Source organism: Myotis nattereri (assembly GCF_964212035.1).
Source record: "Myotis nattereri genome assembly, chromosome: 3".
NCBI classification, from domain to species: Eukaryota; Metazoa; Chordata; class Mammalia; order Chiroptera; family Vespertilionidae; genus Myotis; species Myotis nattereri.
In genome coordinates, this window is record NC_138077.1 from 159552022 (window position 1) to 159576459 (window position 24438).

Below are 24438 nucleotides of genomic sequence, written 5' to 3' on the forward strand. Positions count from 1 at the left end.
CAACATGTTGGTTAAGTTAAGGGGCAGATTTATATTGGGTAACTTGGATATGCAGAGTAGCACCTATGAGCACTGTTTGGGTAGGTAGCATGATTGAGAAAATGATGGGAATAGAGAAGTGGTCTCTATCACAATCTCATTTTCCCACTTGGAGTAGTAGTGAAGTAACAATTGTTTAATGAATGTGGTTTCTAGCATTGCTTTGGGGAAAGAAAGAATCCAGTTAGCCAGAAGAGATGAGCTAAAGTTAGATATTGCTTAAATTAGACTTAACATTATATAAAAACCAAATAAATGATTTAAATGAAATTGTATTGACAATAAAGTCAGTATTCTCTGAACTAAAATCTGTTTCAATAAAAAATTAATGGGCTGTTAAGCATTTATATAGAGTCAAAAGATTAGACCTCAAAATGAAACAGGCCGTAGATAAATTCTAATCTTACAATTTAGTAATTGTGGTATAACAAGCACATTTTTTAACCCCTCTAAATCTATATTTATGCATAAAATGATGATACATGAATGAATGAATGAATGAAAGAATATTATGTTGAATGAATGATAGTAAGTTCTCATGTATGTAAACAGGCTGGTTTTCTATTTTTGACTTGGATGGCATCTTTTTATTTTCTTTACTATTGCTTTAATGCACTTTAAGACTGTTTTTCTTATATGAAGTTCATTCAAGAGTACCATTATCACTTCCTAAAGTCTTTTATCTCGCTTTCTCTATCCAGACATGGTATCAAGTGAAAATATTTTGTATTTATTAGTATACAGGTTAATGACACTATTGAGACATAAATATCCAACGTAGAAAAGCAATTTCTTACTTGAGAAGGATTAGGAGGGTGGTGTAATGTCTTGGAATTATATCACCTTAAAATTATATCCCTCTAAAAATTCCCTTTTTTCTCAACCTTCATTCACTTTTATTAAGCAGCTGAAAATTGCTGCCCATTTGGGATGAAGGCTATCAACAGATTACATTATAGATGCTAACTCTAGCTAAGACAATGACATTCTTCTTGAGGCTGTAAACTAATAAAGATATACCTGTAATACCATATGATAGTATAAAGGACAGAATCAATAGAGAATTCCTGTTTCTAAGAAGTCTCAAACTGTTCATGTATCAGTTGATTTTTATGAAGAATGAGTGAAGGTGAGCCAAGTGCAGAGGAAGTATAATATGCTCAAAGGCCCAGATATAAGATGGTAACTTCTGAAAGTATAAGCCGTTTATTGTAGTCAGAATATGAGTGTGCCGAAACCGGTTTGGCTCAGTGGATAGAGCATCAGCCTGCCGACTGAAAGGTCCCAGGTTCGATTCCGGTCAAGGACATGTACCTGGGTTGCGGGCATATCCCCAGTAGGAGATGTGCAGGAGGCAGCTGATCGATGTTTCTCTCTCATCGATGTTTCTAACTCTCTATCTCTCTCCCTTCCTCTCTGTAAAAAATCAATAAAATATATTAAAAAAAAAAAAAGAATATGAGTGTTAGAAAAATATTGACTTAGGGAAGATGAGGCTGGAATGGAAAGGATAAGTCCGGGGGTCCAGATCATTAAAGATTTTGGATGATATGCTGTACCTAAGATCTTAGACCAGTGCTTCTCAACCTTACTAATGCCTTGACCCTTTAATACAGTTTCTCATGTTGTGGTGACCCCCAATAAAATTATTTTCGTTGCTACTGCATAACTAATTTTGCTACTGTTATGAATCGTAATGTAAATATCTGATATGCAGGATGTATTTTCATTGTTACAAAATAAACATAATTGAAGCATAGTGATTAATCACAAAAACAATATGTAATTATATATGTGTTTTCCGATGGTCTTAGGTGATCCCTGTGAAAGGGTCGTTCGACCCCCAAAGGGGTCGCGACCCACAGGTTGGCGACCCCACATGTTGAGAACTGCTGTCTTAGTCCTGAAGACTCTAGGGAATAAATGAAGAATTTCAAGTAGGACTATGACATCAAGTTTATGTTTAGGATAATCACTGTGAAATATGATGAGATGAAATATGGCTAATCTCTGTTTCCTTTTCTAAGATTAAGTTGTGTTTTTATTGAAAACGAGACAGGAGAAAGTTCATAGTTCTGTAATAATTGTTTCTTGCTTGTACAGCTTAGTCCCTAGAAATCCTTTCGTTTAGTTATCTGCCATATAGAAAGAACTGTTGGGCTTGGCAAAACTGATTTAGAAAGAAAACAGGATGGTTTGAGACAAAGCATTGGATTTAGAGAAAAGATCTTTTATTCCTATCCGAATCCTGTCACTAACTCGTTTTTTAAGACCTAGGAATGCCAGTTAATCTCTTAACCTCTTTTTTCTATAAAAGCTAGGGTTAACAGTGAAATTAATAGAAGAATTTGAAAGTTTCTACTTATTTTTAAGTCTAGTTAATTTTGGGGTCTATGGGCTCTATATATTTGCCAGGGGGTGTGTGTACATATGAGAGAGAATAATGGATTTCAGGTGCAAACGTTGAACTTGTGTTTATTCTAGCTAAGGCAGGAACTGATCCAAATTCCGCAGCTTGGGCTGCGTATTATGCTCACTATTACCAACAGCAAGCACAGCCACCACCTGCAGCTCCCACTGGTGCACCAACTACAGCCCAAACCAATGGACAAGGTAACTATGGTAATAAAACATTTTTTTTATATATACGTGTGTGTGTGTGTGAGAGAGAGAGAGAGAGAGAGAGAGAGAGAGAGAGAGAGAGAGAGAGAACGAGAACGAGCCTGTGTTTAGAATTATATATAAAGTGCATGTGATACCCAAAAATTTCTAATTCTTACAGCTTTGGTAAGCAGACTTTTTAAAAATAGGTTACTTTTTTAGTCACAAACTTGTATAAAAGTTGTAAGATATATTAGAGAACAGGAACACCCAATAACCTAGTTATTAGTGTTTCATCCCTTATTAACACTCCCCCACCCCCACCCCTTCTTTTTATTACCTTCTCTGTCAGGTGTCCATGTCCATTATCATTAGTCTTGTCAGAACCATTTATGGCCAAGCTGTAGAAATGATGCCTCATTTAAAATACTCCTTTCTGTATTAATCCAAAAATCCATGTCCATCATGTAGCCCTCCACATTAGTTGACCAACATTGATACATTATTACTGTCCCAGTACACAGTCCTTAATTCAGATTTCACCATTTGTCCCAACAATTGTTTTGTGATCCAGGATCCCATCTGGTAACATGTTTTTATGAGTTGTCAGGTCTATTCTGTCTCATCAATCAGGAAAAAACAGTTTGGTGGTTTTTTTTTTAATGTTATAAAGAGTACAGACGTTTTGCTTTGTGGGATGATACTCAGTCTTTTGTTATGAAGATGACGTCATGCTCATGAGGTCCTGTTTGTGGTATGGCAAGAATACCTCAGAAATTATGATGTGCTCTTGTGTGTTACATCAAGAGGTCATATGTTGACCTGTTTCTTCCCTGGAAATGGCAACCTTTGGTTATCTGCCATATAGAATTGTGCTTGAGGCAAAACATGGTGACTTGGTTATATTGGTGTCTGCCAGGTTTCTATACCATAGAATTACAATTTTTCTCCTTGAAAATTACTATTTTCTAGAGAGTTATAATGAGACTAGACTACTAATCTGTATCTCATTGGCCTTCGCCTTCATTCATTGACACCTGCCTCATTCATTTAGCTACAATTATGATGGTAATTTCTATTCCCATTATTAATTTTACATTAATAGTTGGTAGTTTATTGTCAAAAAGAGGCCTCCCCCCCCCACCCCCTTCCTGCTTACTTCTTTATATCAGTATGGGTTCCTGTTTTATTCAGAAGGTTGTATTTTAGACTGTCAACTATTTTGATTATGGAATTGTCCTAGGTTTGACTAGTCAGGAGTACTTACAAGATCACTCCTGTATCCTTTTGATATGCCTGTCATTCTCTAAGCATTTTCTTACTTTCTTGCAGAATAAGATGCTCATTTTGTGCTCTCAGGGCTCCAGCCCTAGAATCAGCCATTTTTCCAAAGAGCCCTGATTCCTTTTAGTAGATGATGGTATTTAGAAACCAAACTCAGTGTGTTCATTGCTACTGAGGTGTCATTGCTTCTAGCTCCTTTCAATGTACAGAACTGTGTAATTTAGATAAATACATACATACCTACATAAGCATGTATATGTGTTTAAATGTATGTAAAATATATATATTTTTTAGACTGTACATTCATATCACCTACAATTAATTACATTCTTGTACTTTAAGGTTCTTTTTAGCCTTTTCATGTTTATAAATGGTGAGGGACCTGGTGTCCTCGGTGTGTTTTCTTATGTGACAAGTGAATTTACTTGCATGCTCAGTGTAGCTACTCTTCCAAATACATAGCCAAGTGTCCTCAAACTACGGCCCGCAGGCCACATGCTGCCCGCCAAAATCCAGCCCGCCGGGTGTTTTTGAACTATAGTCCGGCCCTCCAACTGTCTGAGGGACAGCGAACTGGCCCCCTGTTTAAAAAGTTTGAGGACCCCTGACATAGACTATCTTCTCTGTCCACCAACTTTGTACCCTAGTGTACACCAGCAGGGATACCACTGTCACACAGCACCCTTCCTTCCCCCAACTCTTCCACTCAAGAAAGTGAAGGAGCCGAAACCGGTTTGGCTCAGTGGATAGAGCGTCGGCCTGCGGATTGAAGGGTCCCAGGTTCGATTCCGGTCAAGGGCATGTACCTGGGTTGCGGGCACATCCCCAGTGGGAGATGTGCAGGAGGCAGCTGATCGGTGTATCTCTCACATCGATGTTTCTAACTCTCTATCTCTCTCCCTTCCTCTCTGTAAAAAAATCAATAAAATATATTTAAAAAAAAAAAAAAAAAAAGAAAGTGAAGGAAAAGACCAAATTGTCTCTTGAAAACTTTGATCTTTTTTTTCTTTTTTTTGTTTTCTTTTTTCTTGAACAAGGTGATCAACAGAATCCAGCTCCAGCTGGACAGGTTGATTATACCAAGGCTTGGGAAGAGTACTACAAGAAAATGGGTATGTTCTACATTTCCTTTTTTATATATTTAATTAAATTGAAACATTTAGTAAATATTACTCTAGAAGGTTGAAGATTTCAATAAAAGCATGTTTGTTCATGTTTTTGTTTCTTTGGGCTTTCACTGATTAACTTTTAAAATCTTAAAAGAATAATTGAGCAAGAATGCATTCCAAAATCACTAAACGTTCAGATGTTTCGAGGTCATTGCAATTAATAATTCTTAAATTTTTGGTTACATAATAAGGAAACATTTTTATTTGTAAACCCATTTGTCAATCATTTACCAATTGAAACTAAAAATTTTTCTCCTGGCACATATGACATTGTATATTACCCACATTTTTGTTATATATGTTAGTAGCCAAAATGGCATTGGTTAAATTCTAGAGTGCCAAAGAAAAATATGTATGTATGGTATTATAATAGTGTCCCCCCTTTTCTTCAGGGGATACAATAAACTCCAAGACCCCCCCATGGATGCCTAAAACCAGAGATAGTAAATGTATAAATTAGGCACAGTAAGAGATTAACGATCATTATGAAATAAGCAATTATGGTAATACTAGAGGCCCAATGCACGAAATTCATGCAAGGGGCTCAACCCTCGCAGCTTGGCGGCCTTGTGGCCACGTGGCCCCGCCCACTGGTCTTTCTGGAAGATTGTTCTGCCATCTGGTCTAATTAGTATATTAGCTCTTTATTATATAGAATAAGTAAGGGTTTCTTGAACACAAGCACTTAAATACTGGAACAGTTGATCTCATAACAGCTACCAAGAGACTAACATATGAGTAGCATATACAGTGTGGATATATTGGACATAGGGAGATGATTCACCTCTTGAGAGGGAGGGAGTACGATGGATCCAGATTTCATCACACTTCTCAGAATTGTGCAATTTAAAATGTGAGTTGCTTATTTCTGGGATTTTCTATACAATATTTCTGACCACAGTTGACTAGACGAGGGGAGACTATTGTATTTTTGGTGCAAAATAATCAGATAAGAAGTAACCTACAGTGACAGAGAAAGTTACTTAAATGGCGTTTTCATGTATGAAAAAGAAAAAAACAATCACCTAAAAAGGCCATTTTCATTCAATAACTGTAGAGGACTGTGTGCCAAATATAGTGATAGATGCCTACAGTGTGATTGTGGGAATAACAGCTAGGAACCCTGCCCTTCTGGTTATCATACTCTAATGGAGGTACAGTTGTTAAATCAAGTATTCAGCAAATACATTCATACATACTATTGTGAATGAAAAGAACTATCTTCACTAGCACTTTACATGTGCAGATTGAGAAACAGGTCACAACTACAACTGAGTGGTGGAACCAGAATTTGACCTCTAAGAGGGCCTAAGTCCCAAGTCTATTTCCAAAATTTGCCTTTTTCAGGGACCGTTTGTACAAGTTTTTTGTTTGTTTGTTTTTCCAGGTGCTTATGCTCTTGGTCATTTACAAACAACAGCTTACAACATAGCCAGTTGTCATAAATGAAAGTTAAACTTCCCCATCTTTCACTAGTATAGAAAGAAATAGGTGATAGAATTTTTTCATAAGATATAGTCTACTTGTGATTCTCTGTAAATTTTGATGTTTTCTTTGTCATTTTCCACAGGAAAAAAATTATAGTAACCTTTTCTTGTATAAAAGTACATATACCTGGTGATAAGGATTTTTTTTTTTTACACAACTGATTTGTTTAAAGAAGGAGAATTCATTTTCCTGCCCAGCCAGTGTGGTTCAGTGGTTGGGCATCAAACTAAGAACCAGGAGTTCATGGTTCGACTCCCAGTCAGGGCATTTGCCCAGGTTGCAGGCTCAATCCCAGTGTGGGGTGTGCAGGAGGCAGCCGATCAATGACTCTCTCTCTCATTGATGTTTCTATCTCTCTTCCTTTCCCTTCCTCTCTGAAATAATAAAAAATATATATATTTTTTTAAAGGTGGTTTTATAAAGAAAAATTCAGAGCTCGCTTAAAAAAAAATGTGCTCTGGCTAGGCAGTCATAATAAAGATACATTTTTTAAAAAAAGAAAAGAAAAATAATTTTCCCTGTTAGAATGACTTCTAAGAAAGTCATGCAGCATGTTATTCTTGAGGCTATAAAAGATTCATTAATTTACTTTTTTTTTGACCCAGTTTATTTCAAGTAGTTCTGTAACAGCTGTAACTCTGTAAAAAGATAGTTTTGAAAAAAAACTTTTAACCTCAAAACAGTATACTGTAGTTACAGTGATTGCATAGTTTATTGTCCAAACTGGGATGCTATTTAGAATAACTGGAAATCATTTTGTGACAACCTAGTGGTCAGGACCTCTGGTCACCTTAATTTTTATGAAAAAGCTTCACCATTTTAAAGATTTAAGTATGTAAAGGTTAAAAATGATTAGGTCCAATTTGTGATTTCACAATGGGTAATATGCCAAAGATGTTTTATTTATATGTAATTTTTTTTTTTTTTTGTAATCTTCACCGGAGAATATGTTTTATTGGTTTTTAGAGAGGGAGGAAGGGAGAGAGAAAGAAAAGTCAATGTGGGAGAAACATTGATCAGTTGCTTCCCATACATGCCCTGTCTGGCGATTGAACAGCAACCTAGGTATGTACCCTGACTGGGAATCGAACCCACAACCTTTTGGTGTATGGGATGATGCTCCAACCAACTGAGCTATCCAGCCAGGGCTGTTCCCTATATTATTAAAAGTGGGTAAAAACAAAGTAGACTTAAGTAATTACTGGGGAATGAGTATGATTTCTGTTTTATTATATTTTATTCTTTCTTTGCAACATGATCATTAGTAAATTTGCTATTTAACCATTTTACATTTTGCTTGCCCAAAATGAATGGGTATGTTGAATATAATCTGCGAGGTCTTAATACCATTCAAATTTTTATGAAGGGTAGATACTACTTCACTTTGCCTTTCTTTAATTTTCTATTTTCTACCTTTTCCCTACTTACTACTCTATTAAATTCTAATTTTAGAAAAAGCATGTTGGACTGTCTTGAATCCTTTGTGGAGAAAGATTATAAATAAAAATAATTAAGTAACACCACGTTTGACTGAAGATTTTCCTTAACCCCTTCCTTCACCTCTTCAGTTGTGTGTTTTTCTGTAGCATAATGGTCAGCTGTTAATGTTATGACCAAGGTGGGCTGGTGGTTGAGTGATTTCCTGTTATCTTAAAGGAAATAATGTTAAGTGTGGTTTTTAATGATACAAGGTCAATTTTTTTTCCCCTATCATAGTCCTTTTTGTAAATGATTGGTTGCTTAACTGATCTAATTACAAGGTACATTACTTGTCCTTAAGATCTATTTAAAATAAGCACAAATAAGAGACCTTAAAGCATTAGAATAATACAGTTCAATCTTTGAGATTTTTAAATGGAAGGAAAGAAAGGTGTAATAAAGTATCAGGTAGTCAAAGATCTTCACCTCCAAATCTAACTCCCTTATTTGGAGAGGCTAAGTTTTACTATTCCAGTGGCAGAACAAGGGTTTCCTGGGAACTTGGTTGTTCTGATTCCCAATCAGTGCCCTCTTCACCAGATGAAGCAGGCTCTTGTAGCTTTTGAAGCCTAATTTCAGCTTTTCCTGTCAAGAACAGGAAATCTCCACTAACACTATAAATTTGTCATTATTTGCTTCTTGGTAAATAAACCTCTTTTGAAACATGCAGGTTAAGTTTTTAAATTTGTTTTGTGAAAAAATTCTGTTTCCTGGGGTTAACAGAATTTAGGAGAGGAATTCTTTTTTTTTTTTTTTTTTTAATATATTTTATTGATTTTTTACAGGGAGGAAGAGAGAGAGACAGAGAGTCAGAAACATCGATGAGAGAGAAACATCGATCAGCTGCCTCCTGCACATCCCCCACTGGGGAAGTGCCCACAACCCAGGTACATGCCCCTGACCGGAACTGAACCCAGGACCCCCTAGTCCGCAGGCCGACGCTCCATCCACTGAGCCAAACCAGCTTCGGCGAGAGGAATTCTTTTTAAAGACAAAATTCTAGAGGGTTATAGAAGGCAATTTTAAGTCATACAAGCAAAGACAGCAATCTGGGGGGTTGGGTATTTTTGAAGCTCGAATGAAGGAAACTTCAAGTAAATACCCTGTGAACAAACAGGTTTTCAAAGTAGAGACAGGCAATTCCTATTTTGAAGACGGTAAGTGAAGGCATTTTGGAAGAAAAGTTTGACTTGAAGGTTCTTATAATGTTAAACACTGATATGGTGGACTTGTAAGCATTAGCCTAAAATGGGGAGAGAGTGGTTGTGAGAAGGATGCTAATATATAGAGATAACCAAGTGTGAAAAAGGTCTATTCAAGCGAGGCTGGCTCTTGGGATATAATAAAGTGTTACATGTGAACTGTAGAGCAAGTCTTACTTCTTGAATGAGATGAAATTAAAGTCAAACTCTATACATTGTGAAGCTGTATGTGGATATTAAGTGGTGGTCTATTAAAGTATAAACTAAACTATCTTGCATCAACACTGTTTTTGAACTGAGGGAAAGAATAAAGGGAGCAAGTTGAGGACATATCCTAAAAAGGGCAGAGAAGCGCAAGAGGCTAGTGGACAGCCAAATCATAAGTAGATCAGATAGGAAGAGTCTCCCTATTTTCAGCTGGGCAAAATGAATCACATCTAGCAAACATAAAAACAGCTTTCTGTATGTATGTGCTCCAGTATTTTTTGTTTAGCTGTAATTTTATAAAGCTAATTGAATTACATATTAAATAAATGCTCTTTCAATAAAGGAACTAAATAGGAAAACACGTTTTCTTACTCCCCGACCTTTTATTTTTAAAAAATGTTTATACCGTTAGAAAAATTGGAGAAATAGTACAGCAAATACCCATATTTATATTTTTCTACCCAGAATCACCTTTTTTTTTTTTAAGTTTGACAAGTATATACATGTTTTATGTGCCTGACACATTTTCAGAGTAAGTTGCAGGCTGGTACTGTAAATAAGTTATTTCAATAGCAGCAGCCCTGCGGGAGTTTCTCAATGGTTAAGCGTTGACCCGTGAACCAGGTATCACTGGTTCAGTTCCCTGAAATTGATATAAAAAAAATTTTTTTAAAGAACGGTTTATTTCAGTAGTAGCAACACAAAGACCATATTTAAGTGTGGAGGGTTTTTGTCTTAATCTAGAGCCTGTTTAAGGTTCATGCATTATATTTGGTTGTTGTGTCTCTTTAATCTCTTAAATTCAAAAAAGTCGCCTTGCCTAGTAAAATAACTGCTCATGAAGGCTCTTGAGTTTTGTGTTTCATTGATCTTGTTGCTTAGAACCTTGTTGGTAATTGTTCTTTATGTCCATCAGGTTATTTATAATAAAATTGTGTTGTAATTTGAACACATGTATTAAAACTTTAAACATGTCATTAAGAAGGTATAGATTAGTCTTTATATACATGTGCACATATATATTTATACATATATGAAGTTTATGGGTTACTAATCAGGAAACAAATCTTTGGGCAGGTCTTAAAATTTTTTAATAGTCTTTGCATTTTATTTAAAATATGTACTGTAACAGATACACATGAATGAGAGATCAAAAAATAGTGGCCCCGCCCACCAGTCACTGCCAGGGAACCATAGACTATTTACATGAAGCATTTAAAAAAAAAAAAATTAAAGTATAGTTGGCCATAAGGCACTTTTTAAAACAAAATTTGGAACATTAATAGTTTATAAATTCTTTAATTGAATCAACATCATGCTTAGATCTTTACCTTAATTAAATTATATGGATGGGTTTGTTTTTATTTTTATTAATAGTGATGACATAATGCAAAAAGCAAATAAAGAGCATTCTAATTTTTTTATTATTACAGAGTAGTTTTCTGACACTGGTGAACACTTAAACGAGCAATTCAGATCCTCTGCTTTTGTCTTTATAAGCTATACTTACAGTGAATATAGTTTTGTATTAAAAATGGGGATTAGATCAACAAGGGCAGACACAGGTTTATTCGAAGGCTTGGGAGGAATATTATAAGAAGCATGGTATTGTCTTCATTAGAAATGGGATTCTTTCGGACTTTCAATTGTGGTTACAGTAACAAAGTTCTGTTTTCTCAAAGGTCAAGCTGTTCCTGCTCCTACTGGTGCTCCACCGGGTGGTCAGCCAGATTACAGTGCAGCCTGGGCTGAATACTATAGACAACAAGCAGCCTACTATGCCCAGACAAGTCCCCAGGGAATGCCACAGCATCCTCCAGCACCTCAGGTATAATAAATTTGTTGATGTGTTAAAAACTCCAGTCATGTTTTCTGCATGTTTACTATTTTGTTTGTTTGGGATTGATTATGTTTGCCTTTTTAATTTTTCTATGGCAAAATAAATCTAAATGAAGGACTATGATGTACTGTTGGGTTGCTTTTGGCTTTGTTTTTTATAATGCTTTATGGCATCTGAGTGCTGAACATTTCTATAATGCCTTTAATTTTAAAAATAAATTTTTTTCCCCCAGGGATTTGCAAATCATGCAAGAAGCCACCACCATTTATATTAACCAGTTTTTCTTTCTTAAAGGATTCACTCCTGAGTTAGCTCCATTTAAAGGATTTTCTTTAACTTTTTGTGTATTTCTTATGTATCTCTTCTGCACAGGGCCAATAATAAGAAGTGGACAATACAGTATTTGCTTCATTGTGTGGGGGAAAAATACCTTTGTTAAATATATGGATGCAGACGACTTGATGAAGATCTTAATTTTGTTTTTGGTTTAAATAGTAGTTTTTTTTTCTTTTGAAAATGTACAAAATATCTATCACTACTGATAGGAGGTTAATATTTCTGTGTAGAAATGAAAATTGGTTTGTTTTTAGTATTTAGTGTAGATGTACACATTCCAGCAAATGTATTTGCAACTATAATGTGGTCAATGCTTTGTGATATAAATGTACTTTTTCAATGTATACTTTCACTTTTAAAATGCCTGTTTTGTGCTTTACAATAAATGATATGAAACCTCCTGTGTCGGTAAGTTGGATATGTGGGTATTTAAAGAATTCATAATTTCTTAGCAATGATAAATTAAGATACATATACACAAATATATAAGCTTTCCCCATGAAATATGAATTGAATTTTTAAACACTGGCATGTTTTTTTTTTCCCCTTGCAGTATAGTAATAGATTGGAGGATCTTTTCCATTTATTGTATTTGGCTGTTTCAGCACAAGTAATCCTGATATCTTCTTTTTTTTTTTTTTTTTTTCCTTCTGTTTGATTAAAAACTGCATGTGTGTACAATGATCTTTTGGCATACTTCCATTGAATTAACAGTGAAATTTCCTTTTATACATGACCACTGTTTCAGACCTGTACTGCTGCTATAACAGTTAACCTTTCTGTTCTTAATTTGATAATTACTTGATTTCCAAGACTGTTTCAGCATAACTAACTTTAAAAGTTTTCAGATAGTGAATATGAGTAGTCTAATAAGAACAGTTTTTTTCATGTGAAGCAACTCTTTCAATGTATACGATATTAGTGTGTTTCTTTCTAAATTAAGGGTAGAAAAGTGAATAGTTTGCAAAAAAGTATAATAGTTACAGTGCATCTGCCATTGAAACATTATTGGGATATGGAAATGTTCAAGCTCTTTTTTTTTCTTTTTGCAGTATAGATAAGCTTTGTTTTGTAAATGCACAAGTCCAGTCATTGAATCAACTTAATTTTTTTATGTACTTGAAATCATTTTATTACTCTATGACACTCATGCTGAAGTTTTGATATTTTGTTGAAATCCATTGTTTTACTCTGCATATTTGTTGGCTCTTTGCATATTAATATATTAGACTACATGCAAATACAGTCTGTCTTGCCATTGTCTGTTGAAGTGCAGGTTTGATCCAGCCAGTATAGAACTAGCTCTGTAGGGGTGAGGAGGACTGTGCTGTGTATCATCCTTGATTGTGTTCCTTCAAGGAGCATTGCACTGTAAGTACATCAGAATGACAAATTGATGAACTGCAACAGTATCTTTTTGTCAATGTTCCACATAATGTAAATGCCATACTTTGTGTGAATATTATGTTGGAATACAGTGCTCATATCTTGGAAAACCATAAATGCTTCTTAATTTAACATAGAATAATACATAGGTCTTTTTTTTTAAGTGAGCTCAATGGGTAAGTATTTTTTATATGCTTTAGCTATAGCTAAAGAAAACTGATCATTAACAAAATTGAATAGTATTACTCATTGGTGCTCCTAAAATATATTGTTTTTCAGTATAATATATGCATATTTTGTATACTAATAATGAAAGACTTGAAATGTATCAGACAGAAGTGGTTTTCAGTTTGCAAATATATTAAGCAATGTAGCAGTTTTAACACCATTTCATAAATATGTTCTTTCATTGGTAGGGAGCACCATTTGTTGTTTTGAATATACTGTAAAGAAAGATGTACAAGAACATAAATGTTGAGATTATCTAGGGTAGAAAACTAGCAGTACAGTTCATTGTGGATATTTTGAAATGTTTTTGATTGTTTTATAGAAGTTAAGAGTGACTTCCACTACCCTTATGTAGATATGGATATGTAGCTCTAGTTTGAAGTTTAATCCTTAGGGAGTTAGTTATCTGTTATCTTTAAGAGTAGGGTATTGACATGAACAATTTCAGTATTTTGCATGATACTGTTTTATAGATGACCTTTAGGAAAGTGGTACATTTATTAATTAAACTGAAGAGATAGTTCAGTTAGATTCAATATCATAACTCACAAATTGGAGGCTGTTGATTTTGATTCATTTAAACTTTAAAATCTTTATTAATTGCAAACAGTGCAATTATTTATGCTTCACAGTGCCTTCCCAGACCTTCCACCTTAGGTTCTGCTGCAAAAAGCAACAGGTAAGCACAACCTAAGGACATATATAAATAAATATTTCAATACATTAATGTTGTCCCTGTGAGGTTTTTGTGGTTGTGTATTCAAAAGCAATCTGCTACTGCTTCCCCAAAATGTATCTTGTTATTTATGCTACTATTTCAGTGGAAAGTCTGTAAGTTGTTCAAACAGCTGTTTACATTTCTAGGTAATGTTTTTATTTTAATTAAACAAGAATGATGAGTAGATTGCTGCTGTAATTGAACTACATCACCCTTTGTAAATCTTTTCCCATAGAAAAATTGTTACATTTAAGAAAAGGCAATTACATGGATTTTAAGATTTAGGAAGTCACTTGGTCAGAAAGTTCAACAGCCTTCACAGTCTAAGATTGATAGGACATTTTCTTTGCCCTCCAAAGCTATGGAGTCTTTGTTTTTTTCTTATTCTTGAACTAGAGCAATTCAGTAAGGCCATTATGCGTTAGAGTTTTATTATGTCTCCTTTTTAGACAGTTTGGGTTTTATAACTTTTATATACACTGAAAAAGGAAAAAAATTTTAAAGAAAACTGGCAGTATGTTTTGATAAAAGGCATGTGCATCAGTGAAATGGTAACTGTTTAGCAAATAACCTTGCATAATCTGTATAGCAACCAGTATTTTTCTGATTTATAATATTTTAATAACTGACGCTGAATTTATTTCATTTTTTTTATTTTTTTTATTTTTATTTTTTTTGCCAGTTTAAAATGTTTGTGTGTTCTTATTGATGATTTTGACTGGTACATATTTTGAGTTAAGATGAATGTTTTAAAGCAGCATCATATCAGTTTTGTTTATTCTATTTCTAAAATGTGCTGATCCTTTTAAAACTCCTGCTTATCTCTACAACAAAGAAAAATATTCAAAAATACTGCCTTCATTTTCACACACAGTGCTGAAGATGCTGCAAGCACCAAATCATAGCTCATAAAATCAGGTCCTGAGATAGTTACCCATAAAGAGGAATCCTTTGAGTGTATGCCATTGGTGAGCCGATGAGCATGGACCATAGAAGGGCTCAATGTAGAAGGTAAAATTGGCGAATCATAATTGAGAAATATTAAATGTATTCCCATACATAATATGGTATAGGGTATAATGTACCTGCTTTTGATCACTTCATTTTAAAGTGCTATTCACTTGCTCTTAAATGTTCCGTGAACTGTTAAGTTTCATAAGTTATGTAGTTATTGCACCACATTTGTGTGTGTGTGTGTGTGTGTGTGTGTGTGTGTGTGTGTGTGTGTGTGTGTTTGATAGTCAATGATAGGTATGTTAAGATAATATAAAGGAGCTCTTTGAACTTTCAGAGATTGTCAAGTTTGGGTTAGCTGTAGCTTGCATTTTTACAAAAGAAAATACAGATGAATGCTAATAGATATTGGGGCATTGTTTCTGTCTTATGAGAAATTTTTGTCATTACCATAAGCCTTCACTAATACTGCAAGCATTTTTTTAATGGCGCTAATCTTAACCTTGAAGTTAATGCAAAGCAGAAAAGGTGAGCCAGTTGTTTTGAATGCAATGGGTGTTAGGAGTGGTAGAAACAATGTTTAGTTTAGATTGAAATTGAACTGACTTTTGAACTGACTTATTTTATTTTGCACTTAAATTTTGAAAATGTTTTTTTTTTAAAGATATGTTAGTGTGATACTTAGAATTCTTATGTTTTGATGTTTCTTTTAGAAATGAGAAGTATGCTTTTATTTTTAACAAATGGTTAGAACTAGTCATTTAATACTAGTTGTTTATAGACATTGTAAAATATATCCTTAGACAAATACCTTGGTAGTTAATTCAGAAGGGTGGGTTTGGATAGGAGTAGTAGAGTACCTTAAGAGAGAAAGAGGAATATACGCAGAAGGGATAACATTTCATTTGTGTGAATACTCTGCCAAGAGAATCAGTTCTATCTGCACAGTTGTCTGTTGTCTAGAATAGGGGTATAGAAATTAGTAATCAATGAGGATGTCTTATTTTTAGTTCTTGAAAATTCTGCCTCGTTTTAAAATGTATTTTAACAATACCTAAAAGATAATTTTGAGTCTGAAAATAACCTTATTTTTTGCTTAGTCACTTGAGTTTTATTGCCACAGTATAAACTTCTGAGGGATTTTTTACATTGGTGTTTCTAAGAAGCAAGTAAATCCCAGGGTTTTATTTTCTTCATTTATACCCCTATAGAAACTCTTAAATGTACTTGCACATATATATATTTTTTCTTATGCATGCTCGATGCATTTTCGTCCTGAGAAAAGTGTTCTCTACAGAAACTACCCGTGTGTAAAAAGAAGATTGGCTTAAAATGGCTACTGTGATGGGAACAGTGTCTTAGGGAGATGCAGCTTGGACTGGAGGTAAATTGAATACTTTACAAACTGTGGTTTAGAGTTTGCTTTAATGACATTGTATGTAAAAGGACACATGATTGCTGTAATTTTGTATTATGGTTTCCTCAATAAAAAAATAAATGTACATTGATGAATATTATAAGGGAGTGTTTTGTCTTTTCTAAAATACTGAGACTTTTTTTTAAATATAGAAGTTACTTTATTATGGGTTTACATTGTAAAACAAAATTGTCTTCCAGAAAATTAAAATATAAAACAACTTGATGATAGAACATGGTAGTTGATTATTTACAAACTCATTTTAAAGACCAGAATTTAAAATTGAAGATTGTGCCATTCTCCCCACCCCCGCCCCAAATCCTCTTGGATCTTGAAATCTTCAATTATATTGAAAGTGTTTTCTCCTGTGTGACTACTAATAACAGAGTTTCTCATTGAAATGTCATTTGTTCAGGCAAGGTCACAACATAAATTTGTTTTATAAGCTTGAGCATATATTACACACATTTGAAAAGTACATTCAATATTCTCAACACTCAGAACTAAGTGTAGGCAGTGGTTTTCATCCAGTTTTCTCTGGCATTTGTTTCTTAGAAGTCTTTAATTTTGTGTTTTTCTCCATTCTCCTCCTTTCCCATAAAAAGAGTGATATCCCAACCCCCTCCTATATCTGCTTCACAAAGGCTCTGAAACTACAACCAAAATTATGTACTAAGGGAAAACTCCCACTCAAATTGATAGGTTCCAAATTCATTGTCTCGGCTATTTCAGACTAATTTTAGGTGTAAATAGCTCATTGACGGCATTCTTTCATGCAAAATAATGTGTTGTTTTTGATACTTTTAAACATTGCTGTGAACTTACGGTAAATGCACAGCCTAAGTTCTGATATAATTGAGTAAATTTCCCACTTTCCCCATTAAATGCACATTAACTTATGCATAATTGGTGATGAATCTGGTGCTCATTTGGAAAGGAGGAAGGTTTTCTTTAGATGAGCTTGTGTTTTGAAGACTGTTATGAAAAGGAATTAGAAGTCAACATAGTGGCACTTCTGGTTTCCTTTTTTGGCCCCGCCACAGAAAAGATGGATGTAGTAAGAAAGTCGGAGAGAGAAAGAGAGTTCCAGGCAGAGGGAAGGGGAGCTAGTAGTCATCAGCTAAAAAAGAAGAAGAAAAGTGATTCTTTTTAAAGGGAAAATTTTTTAAATAGAATAAAAGTATTATATTTTTTAAAAAGTGATTAATTCTTACTTTCAATTGTAAGAATACAGGTACTAGCTGCAGAGCCTTTATTGTTGACAGCTTTACACATATACTCTCCTTCATCTTCTGGGAAAGTTTCTGGCAAATAAAGGCAGTAAGTTTCTCCTCTTTCGATATATTGATAGTCTTCTCCATCCTGCAATAATTCTCCTTCAAACCACCATGTAATTTCTGGTTTGGGTTCTCCTGTTACTTTAACTGTAAATCTAACAGGTTCACTATCTACAACCGATGTGTTTTTCAGAGGCTTCTTGAACCACGGAGCTCCTGACCTGGTTTGCTCTTCATCTTCAATAGTGGAGCCATTCATGATGCTACCCTCCTCTTCTTCCTCCTCTTCTCTTTTCTATATTAAAATAAATACATTCAAGTTGACACTTTTTGTATAGCAGCATTTTCAGGACAGTGGTTTAATCACAATCTTGGAGGTAAATAGGTTTTTTTGCCCTCAAAGTAAAGAGCATGTAAGTACAGTCATGCACCACTTAACAACAGTACATTTTGAGAACTGCATCATTACGTGATTTGGTCATTGTGCGAATATCATAGAGTGCATTTTCACAAACCTAGATGGTATAGCCTATTGCTTTTAAGCTACAAACTTGTTACTGTACTGAATACCATAGGCAGTTGTAATAGTATTTAAATATGTAAACATCTAAACAAAAGTTACATAAAAATAACAAATGTTTACAAAACATTCCAGTGACTTATTAAAATGGTTTTTTACCCCTCATATAAAACTATGGCTTTTAAGAGCATCTTTGGAAAATAAAGGCTATGTTTGTCTGGTACCTTCTGTAGTGCTGCATCAATTTCCTTTTGTTCAAACTGCATGCGTAGTAACTTTTGTTCTTCAATTCTTCTTTGTTCTTCTTCTTCTCTTGCCTTAGCCATTTGTTCAAATCTAGCTTTCATATTCACTTTATGAGTAAACGGAGCCTCACTTTTTTTTGCAGGCTTGACATCAACATCTTCATCCTTTACAAAAGTGGGTCAAGAATAAGTGTGGCTTGTTTTCCAAAAACCAAGAACTAAGTATTAATAGTCCTGAAGTATTAACATTTGTATACATATTTGTGCTACATTATAGACAGCAGTTTTCACAATACCTTAGTTTGGGAAAAATGAAATTTTTATTTGTGAAACGTCTTAACAAATGGAATCCTTTTCTCCCAATGTAAAGATCATACAGTATCAGTGGGATCCCAGTATCTTTATTTCCCCAACTGTCAGTGTTTGTTGACCATACCGAATAACAGTGGGGATACTACATATTATAACAAATACTCCCATATTAACCACTTCATGATTTCCTTTGTCACCCTACTTAGTGTCATTCCAATTAATTCCATCCAACAAATTTATTGATGGTCAAATGGCAGAGAAGAATGCAGGTAGAATAAATGGGAAAACAACTGAGGCAATGACAAATTTGGGGAAATCACTGAGGTGAAGAGTGGTTGTGAGTCATCTATTTAGGGGTAAGAGTTGGGAACCATGGAAATAAAAATAGAGTAATTTAAGAGTAGTGTTTCAACTGTCAAATAGTATGTGTGAGCCAATAAAATCAAACTATAAGGCCATCATGAGATCACTGACAGCCTTAGTAGAGTGGGATCACGTAGATACAATTTATGGTTTCTAAAGTACTTCAGTCATACTTGACAGTTTTGAAACTAGGTTTTTTATGGGTCTGTCTAAAGCAGCGGTTCTCAACCTGTGGGTCGTGACCCCTTTGGCGGTCGAATGACCCTTTCACAGGGTTTGCCTAAGACCATCCTGCATATCAGATATTTACGATTTATAACAGTAGCAACATTACAGTTATGAAATAACAAAAATAATTTTATGGTTGGATCACAACATGAGTAACTGTATTTAAAGGGCCAGAAGGTTGAGAACCACTGGTAAAGATATCACCATATATATTACAAAATAAGCAAACTGTTCTAGGGTGCCAAATCAACGAAATTTTGGAACAAGCTGTAAAGTTTCCTATAGTAAAACCTTGATTTGTGGCTGTTTTACATCAATTTGAGATACTGCAGCTAAGTTCCAGTGAATGAAGGAGGAGGAATTAGAATAAGTTGAGTAAACTGATGAACAAAAACAGATGTAGAGACAGAGAAGCATCGATCAGATGCTCAAAACTCAGAGGGAAAGCAGGGGAGGGTGGGGGTGAGGGGGAAAGATCAACCAAAGGACTTGTATGCATGCATATAAGCATAAATGATGGATGTGGACAACGGGGGGTGAGGGTAGGGCTGGGGGGATGACACATTTGTAATATTCAATAAAGGGAAAAATATTTTTTAAAAAAATAAGTTGAATAGTTTTCTGACTTTTCTTGAAACAGATTTTATTGGGAAATCCTTGGGCATCAGACACAACCAGATACCTATTGGGTAAATTCTATTATACCTTCAGATGATAAACATGCCTGCCCATAGCTATTGCTAATGAAGGATGTTCTGGGGTTCTTGTTACAGTTTTTAAAAAGGTAAAAAGTATATGTAAATAGAATTCCTCTGAAGCTAATTGGGGAAAACTTATTAACAGTCTGTTATTAAATGCAGTTTTTTTGTTTTGTGGTTTTGTTTTTGGGGGTTTTTTTGGAGAGAGAGCAAAACATTGATTTGTTGTTCCACTTATCTGTGCATTCATTGGTTGATTCTCGTATGTGCCCTGAATGGAGGTCAAACTCAAAACCTTGATGCATTAGGATGATGTTCTAACCAACTAAGCTACTCAGCCAGGGCAATTGTTGCCTTTTCTTAAATCTCTGAAAAGCCACATTTTAAAATGTTACAGAAATGAGTCTTCTATCATAGTAAAAGAATAACTTGTTCTCTAGGTGCATTCTTAAGAGGACATTGACACCCCAGCACATGAATATTAAGGACAGTATAATTAGGCAGTAAATTTAAGATAAAAGGGAGCATAAGGAAATGGTTTTTGAGTATACCTTATTAGAAAATTTAACTACAAAGTCAAACACTATAAGGCAATTAAAGTATTTTAAGTGCCAAATGAGGTACGGGTTAAGGGCTACAGGAGCTGAAATGGAATTCCTTGATTAGGGAAGGTTACATAAATGAATTGGTCCTTAAAAGATGTCCTGAATAGAAGACGTATTGAACATTGACATTTTCTAAAGGCAAAAAACAGATTGATGATGGGGGAAGGGGGGACGGTCCTCTTCTGAAGTTGACTGTGCTCAATGCCAAAACTGCTAAGTTTTTAAAGGTAGCTCAATGACCTTTAATATAGAGCAGCGGTTCTCAACCCTGGGGGTCGAACGACCCTTTCACAGGGATCGCCTAAGACCATCGGAAAACACATATATAATTACATATTTTTGTGATTAATCACTGCTTTAATTATGTTCAATTAGTAACAATGAAAATACATCCTGCATATCAGATATTTACATTACGATTCATAACTAGCAAACTTACAGTTATGAAGTAGCAACGAAAATAATTTTATGGTTGGGGGTCACAACAATGAGGAACTATATTAAAAGGTTGCGGCATTACGAAGGTTGAGAACCACTGATCTAGAGGGATATGATCAGAGGAATGTCAACATTCTTCACAGGAAACAGTGTTCAGGGCATCCACATGGGTTATAGATCAACCATGTCCTAGTACCATATCCTTTTAAACAAAAGAGAGCCAATAAATAGCAATAAAACAAGTAACCACTTCATTTATTTCTATCTTACATATTTTATAGGGCTCGGTATTACTGCTCTGAGGTTTCACTACCTTTAACAAAGGGAATCAAATGCATGCTTATGGAACTTTAGATAGAGTGATATTTGTCTTGCTAAAGAACCACCTGATATTTTGGCCAAACAAACATTAAATGTTGGTGTTCTCCAGGGTTTTATCATTTACTTTCAAACTATTAACTGTTTCAAAATGGTTTTATCTATTTCTATACTTTAAAATACTATCCATAAAAGTGACAATCCCTAGCTCCTGCTTCTCACCTGAGTTCAGTACCTGTTTCAGACAGCTTTTACTTTATCTAAATACAGCTCAAAAAATTCAGTCCTTGTGTCCAGAACAGTCCCTGGGACATACTAGGCTTTCAAGTAAATTTTTTAATGTATGAATCTAAAACCATCTAAGATGCTAACTTGATATTACTCCGTGTTTTTAAAATCCCTTCAGTGCTCCCCGATAAAACAGTTTCTTAACGTGTCATCTACGACCTTTCATGGTCATCTCACCTGTACTTGCATCTTTATCATTAGCTGTTTTTGCACTCTGTTTGCCTCAATAGTAGATTCTTTTTAGTCTTGAGAATTTGCACATACTTTCTATTAACAACCTCCTCTGATGGCCCTCCCAGCTTCCACACCTGTTTTATTAGTTGAACATCTGATGAAAATGCATTTTTAGAGAAATACTGGTTGCTCTGGCAGAAAAACATTCCAAGGTCCTATTTAAACCAATATTCATAACCATGGAACTAGTCCTCAAACTGGAGGGAACTTTACAGGTCATTTAGTGATCGCCTCATTTTACACTTGGAGGTACTTCAAATTCATGCTATCTGAATTTTTATTTAGTCATATAGGGTTTATTGGCCTCATCTTTAAGAGAGTAAATCAGTGATGGCGAGCCTTTTGAGCTCGGCGTGTCAGCATTTTGAAAAACCCTAACTTAACTCTGGTGCCGTGTCACATACAGAAATTTTTTTAAAAATATATTTTATTGATTTTTTACAGAGAGGAAGGGAGAAGGATAGAGAGTTAGAAACATCGATGAGAGAGAAACATCGATCAGCTGCCTCCTGCACACTCCACTGGGAATGTGCCCGCAACATGGTACATGTCCTTGACCGGAATCGAACCTGGGACCCTTCAGTCCACAGGCTGACGCTCTATCCACTGAGCCAAACCAGTCAGGGCCATATAGAAATTTTTTGATATTTGCAACCATAGTAAAACAAAGATTTATATTTTTGATACTTATTTTATATATTTGAATGCCATTTAACAAAAATCAACCAAAAAAATGAGTTCGCGTGTCACCTCTGACACGCGTGTCATAGGTTCGCCATCACTGGAGTAAATGAATAATCTCTGGAGTTTAATTCAAATATATATTGGTTGTACTGATTCAAGCTAAAACTTACACCCATAAATAATTTTGTTTTGTTTTTTGCTAGAGTGAAACATTTGGTGTTCACTATTGGCTTTAATTCCAATAAAATTGTGAAACAATGCTAGAGTGGAAAAATAATTTCAAAGTCTTTTAAGATCTTGATGTGTTTTTGCTATTTAGTTCCCAAAACTTATTTCAAAGCCAGTGTTAACTTCTGTTGAATCATCATTTTAGTACCATAACAACGTTAAATATAAAATAGTTTACCTCATGGAAGTGTTCTGCTTCTCGCTCTTTAATTTCAAGGTCAATCGCTCTCCTTCTTGCTCGTTCTTCTTCTATCTTTTTCTGTATTTCTTTTTCAGACAACTGTCCAATTTTTTCAAACTTGCTTTTTAGATTTTTAGCTTGAATAGAGCCACTCCTTTTCAATTTGATTAATTCTTCATATTCCCTGCTCAATTCAGAGGTTTCATTTTCTTCCTCTTCCTTAAAAAAAAGGTATTTTATATATTAAATACTAGAAAATGAGTTTGTATTATAAACATCCAAAAAGTGTTCACCATTTCCTATTTAAAACCCAAAATAAAGGTTAAATAACCTCCCTGCACAATACTTAAATACAACCTACTAAAGTATGTATATCAAAAATTAACTTTTACGAGGAATTGTAGGAAGCTTTTTGTTCAAAGAACACTGAGATAGGGAGGAGTCAGATATAAGTTCTAGTTCTGACACTCATACTGTGTGGCCATTTTATCGCTTAACTCACTGGACATGATTTTTTCATCTCTATATAATAGAGTCAGAGTATCTCTAAATGCTTTTTGTCTTAGATTTGATGATGGCTGGTGGCCTAATAAAGTTAAATGTCAATCTTAATACTCAAATGATACAGCACCTCTACAGATACAGTCTGGTAAAATCCCTACACTTCACTATCACTTGTATTCTCAATTTTATATTTTGCCAAGAAAAGGAGTCAATCAAAATCAGGATCTAATTTTTTTTTTTTTAAAGAAGTGTCTCTCTTCATTTTACTCTTCTTTCTTTAATCCTCACACAAGGATATGCTTTTATTGATTTTTAGAGAGGAAGGGAGAGAAACAAAGATTAATAGAGAAACATTCATCGGTTGTCTCCCGTATGAGTCCCAACCGGTGATGGAACCTGCAACCTAAGTGTGTGTCCTGACCAGAAATTGAACCCTTGGTGTACTGGACAACACTCCAACCAACTGAGCCGCCACCAGCCAGGGCGTGATCTAATTTTTTATAGCACTCTATTTTGAAAACTTTTCACATTCCTTTCCCTTGGCTTTTCACAATTTATGATTACTAGTTCTTTTCTAAAATTTGTTGATCATACAGATGTCACCCATTGCTCCCACCCCACCCCAGTCCTTACCCTGTCTATTGTGATTACTAGTTCTTTGTATACTTCTTACACTAAAACCTAATCTCATTAAATGAAATGGTAAATATTGCTGTTATTCCTGGTAAACTTTTCCTGGAGAAGACCTACAGTTTTAGGCTGAGGGGGCAAAAAAAGCAGGGATGGGTTAGGGGAGGTAGTCACAGTGAATGTGACATGAGGCCTAATGGCTCATTTAAGGGGGGAAAACATTTCTTTGTACTACCTCTATTTTTTCATCTAGAGGTGAAAACAGACTACTTAAGCCGAAACCGGTTTGGCTCAGTGGATAGAGCGTCGGCCTGCGGACTGAAAGGTCCCGGGTTCG

At 34.9% G+C, this 24438-nt stretch overlaps 2 protein-coding genes across 8 annotated transcripts in view; one reads left to right on the plus strand and one right to left on the minus strand.

Moving 5' to 3' along the window:
- FUBP1 (far upstream element binding protein 1) overlaps nt 1-16451 on the plus strand; it is a 38371-nt gene extending 21920 nt beyond the window's left edge. For 4 of the 7 annotated variants that reach the window (XM_081088430.1, XM_081088433.1, XM_081088431.1 and 1 more), the window contains 4 exons: nt 2524-2661; nt 4962-5036; nt 11152-11297; nt 11682-12045. In XM_081088430.1, the coding sequence (XP_080944556.1) occupies nt 2524-2661; nt 4962-5036; nt 11152-11297; nt 11682-11690 (368 nt within the window). In that variant the 3' untranslated portion in view covers nt 11691-12045. Of the gene's footprint in view, nt 1-2523; nt 2662-4961; nt 5037-11151; nt 11298-11681; nt 12046-13891; nt 13939-14851; nt 14989-16228 lie in introns of those variants that run through there. The other 3 variants (XM_081088432.1, XM_081088435.1, XM_081088429.1) reach the window with 2 other exon arrangements.
- The window catches only part of NEXN (nexilin F-actin binding protein), a 42362-nt gene continuing 33327 nt past the window's right edge, over nt 15404-24438 (minus strand). Inside the window, exons 11-14 of the mRNA XM_081088428.1 lie at nt 22965-23186; nt 18370-18555; nt 17563-17920; nt 15404-17468 (exon numbers count right to left, since the gene is read on the minus strand). Of these exons, the coding sequence (XP_080944554.1) occupies nt 17455-17468; nt 17563-17920; nt 18370-18555; nt 22965-23186 (780 nt within the window). The 3' untranslated portion in view covers nt 15404-17454. The remainder of the gene's footprint in view (nt 17469-17562; nt 17921-18369; nt 18556-22964; nt 23187-24438) is intronic.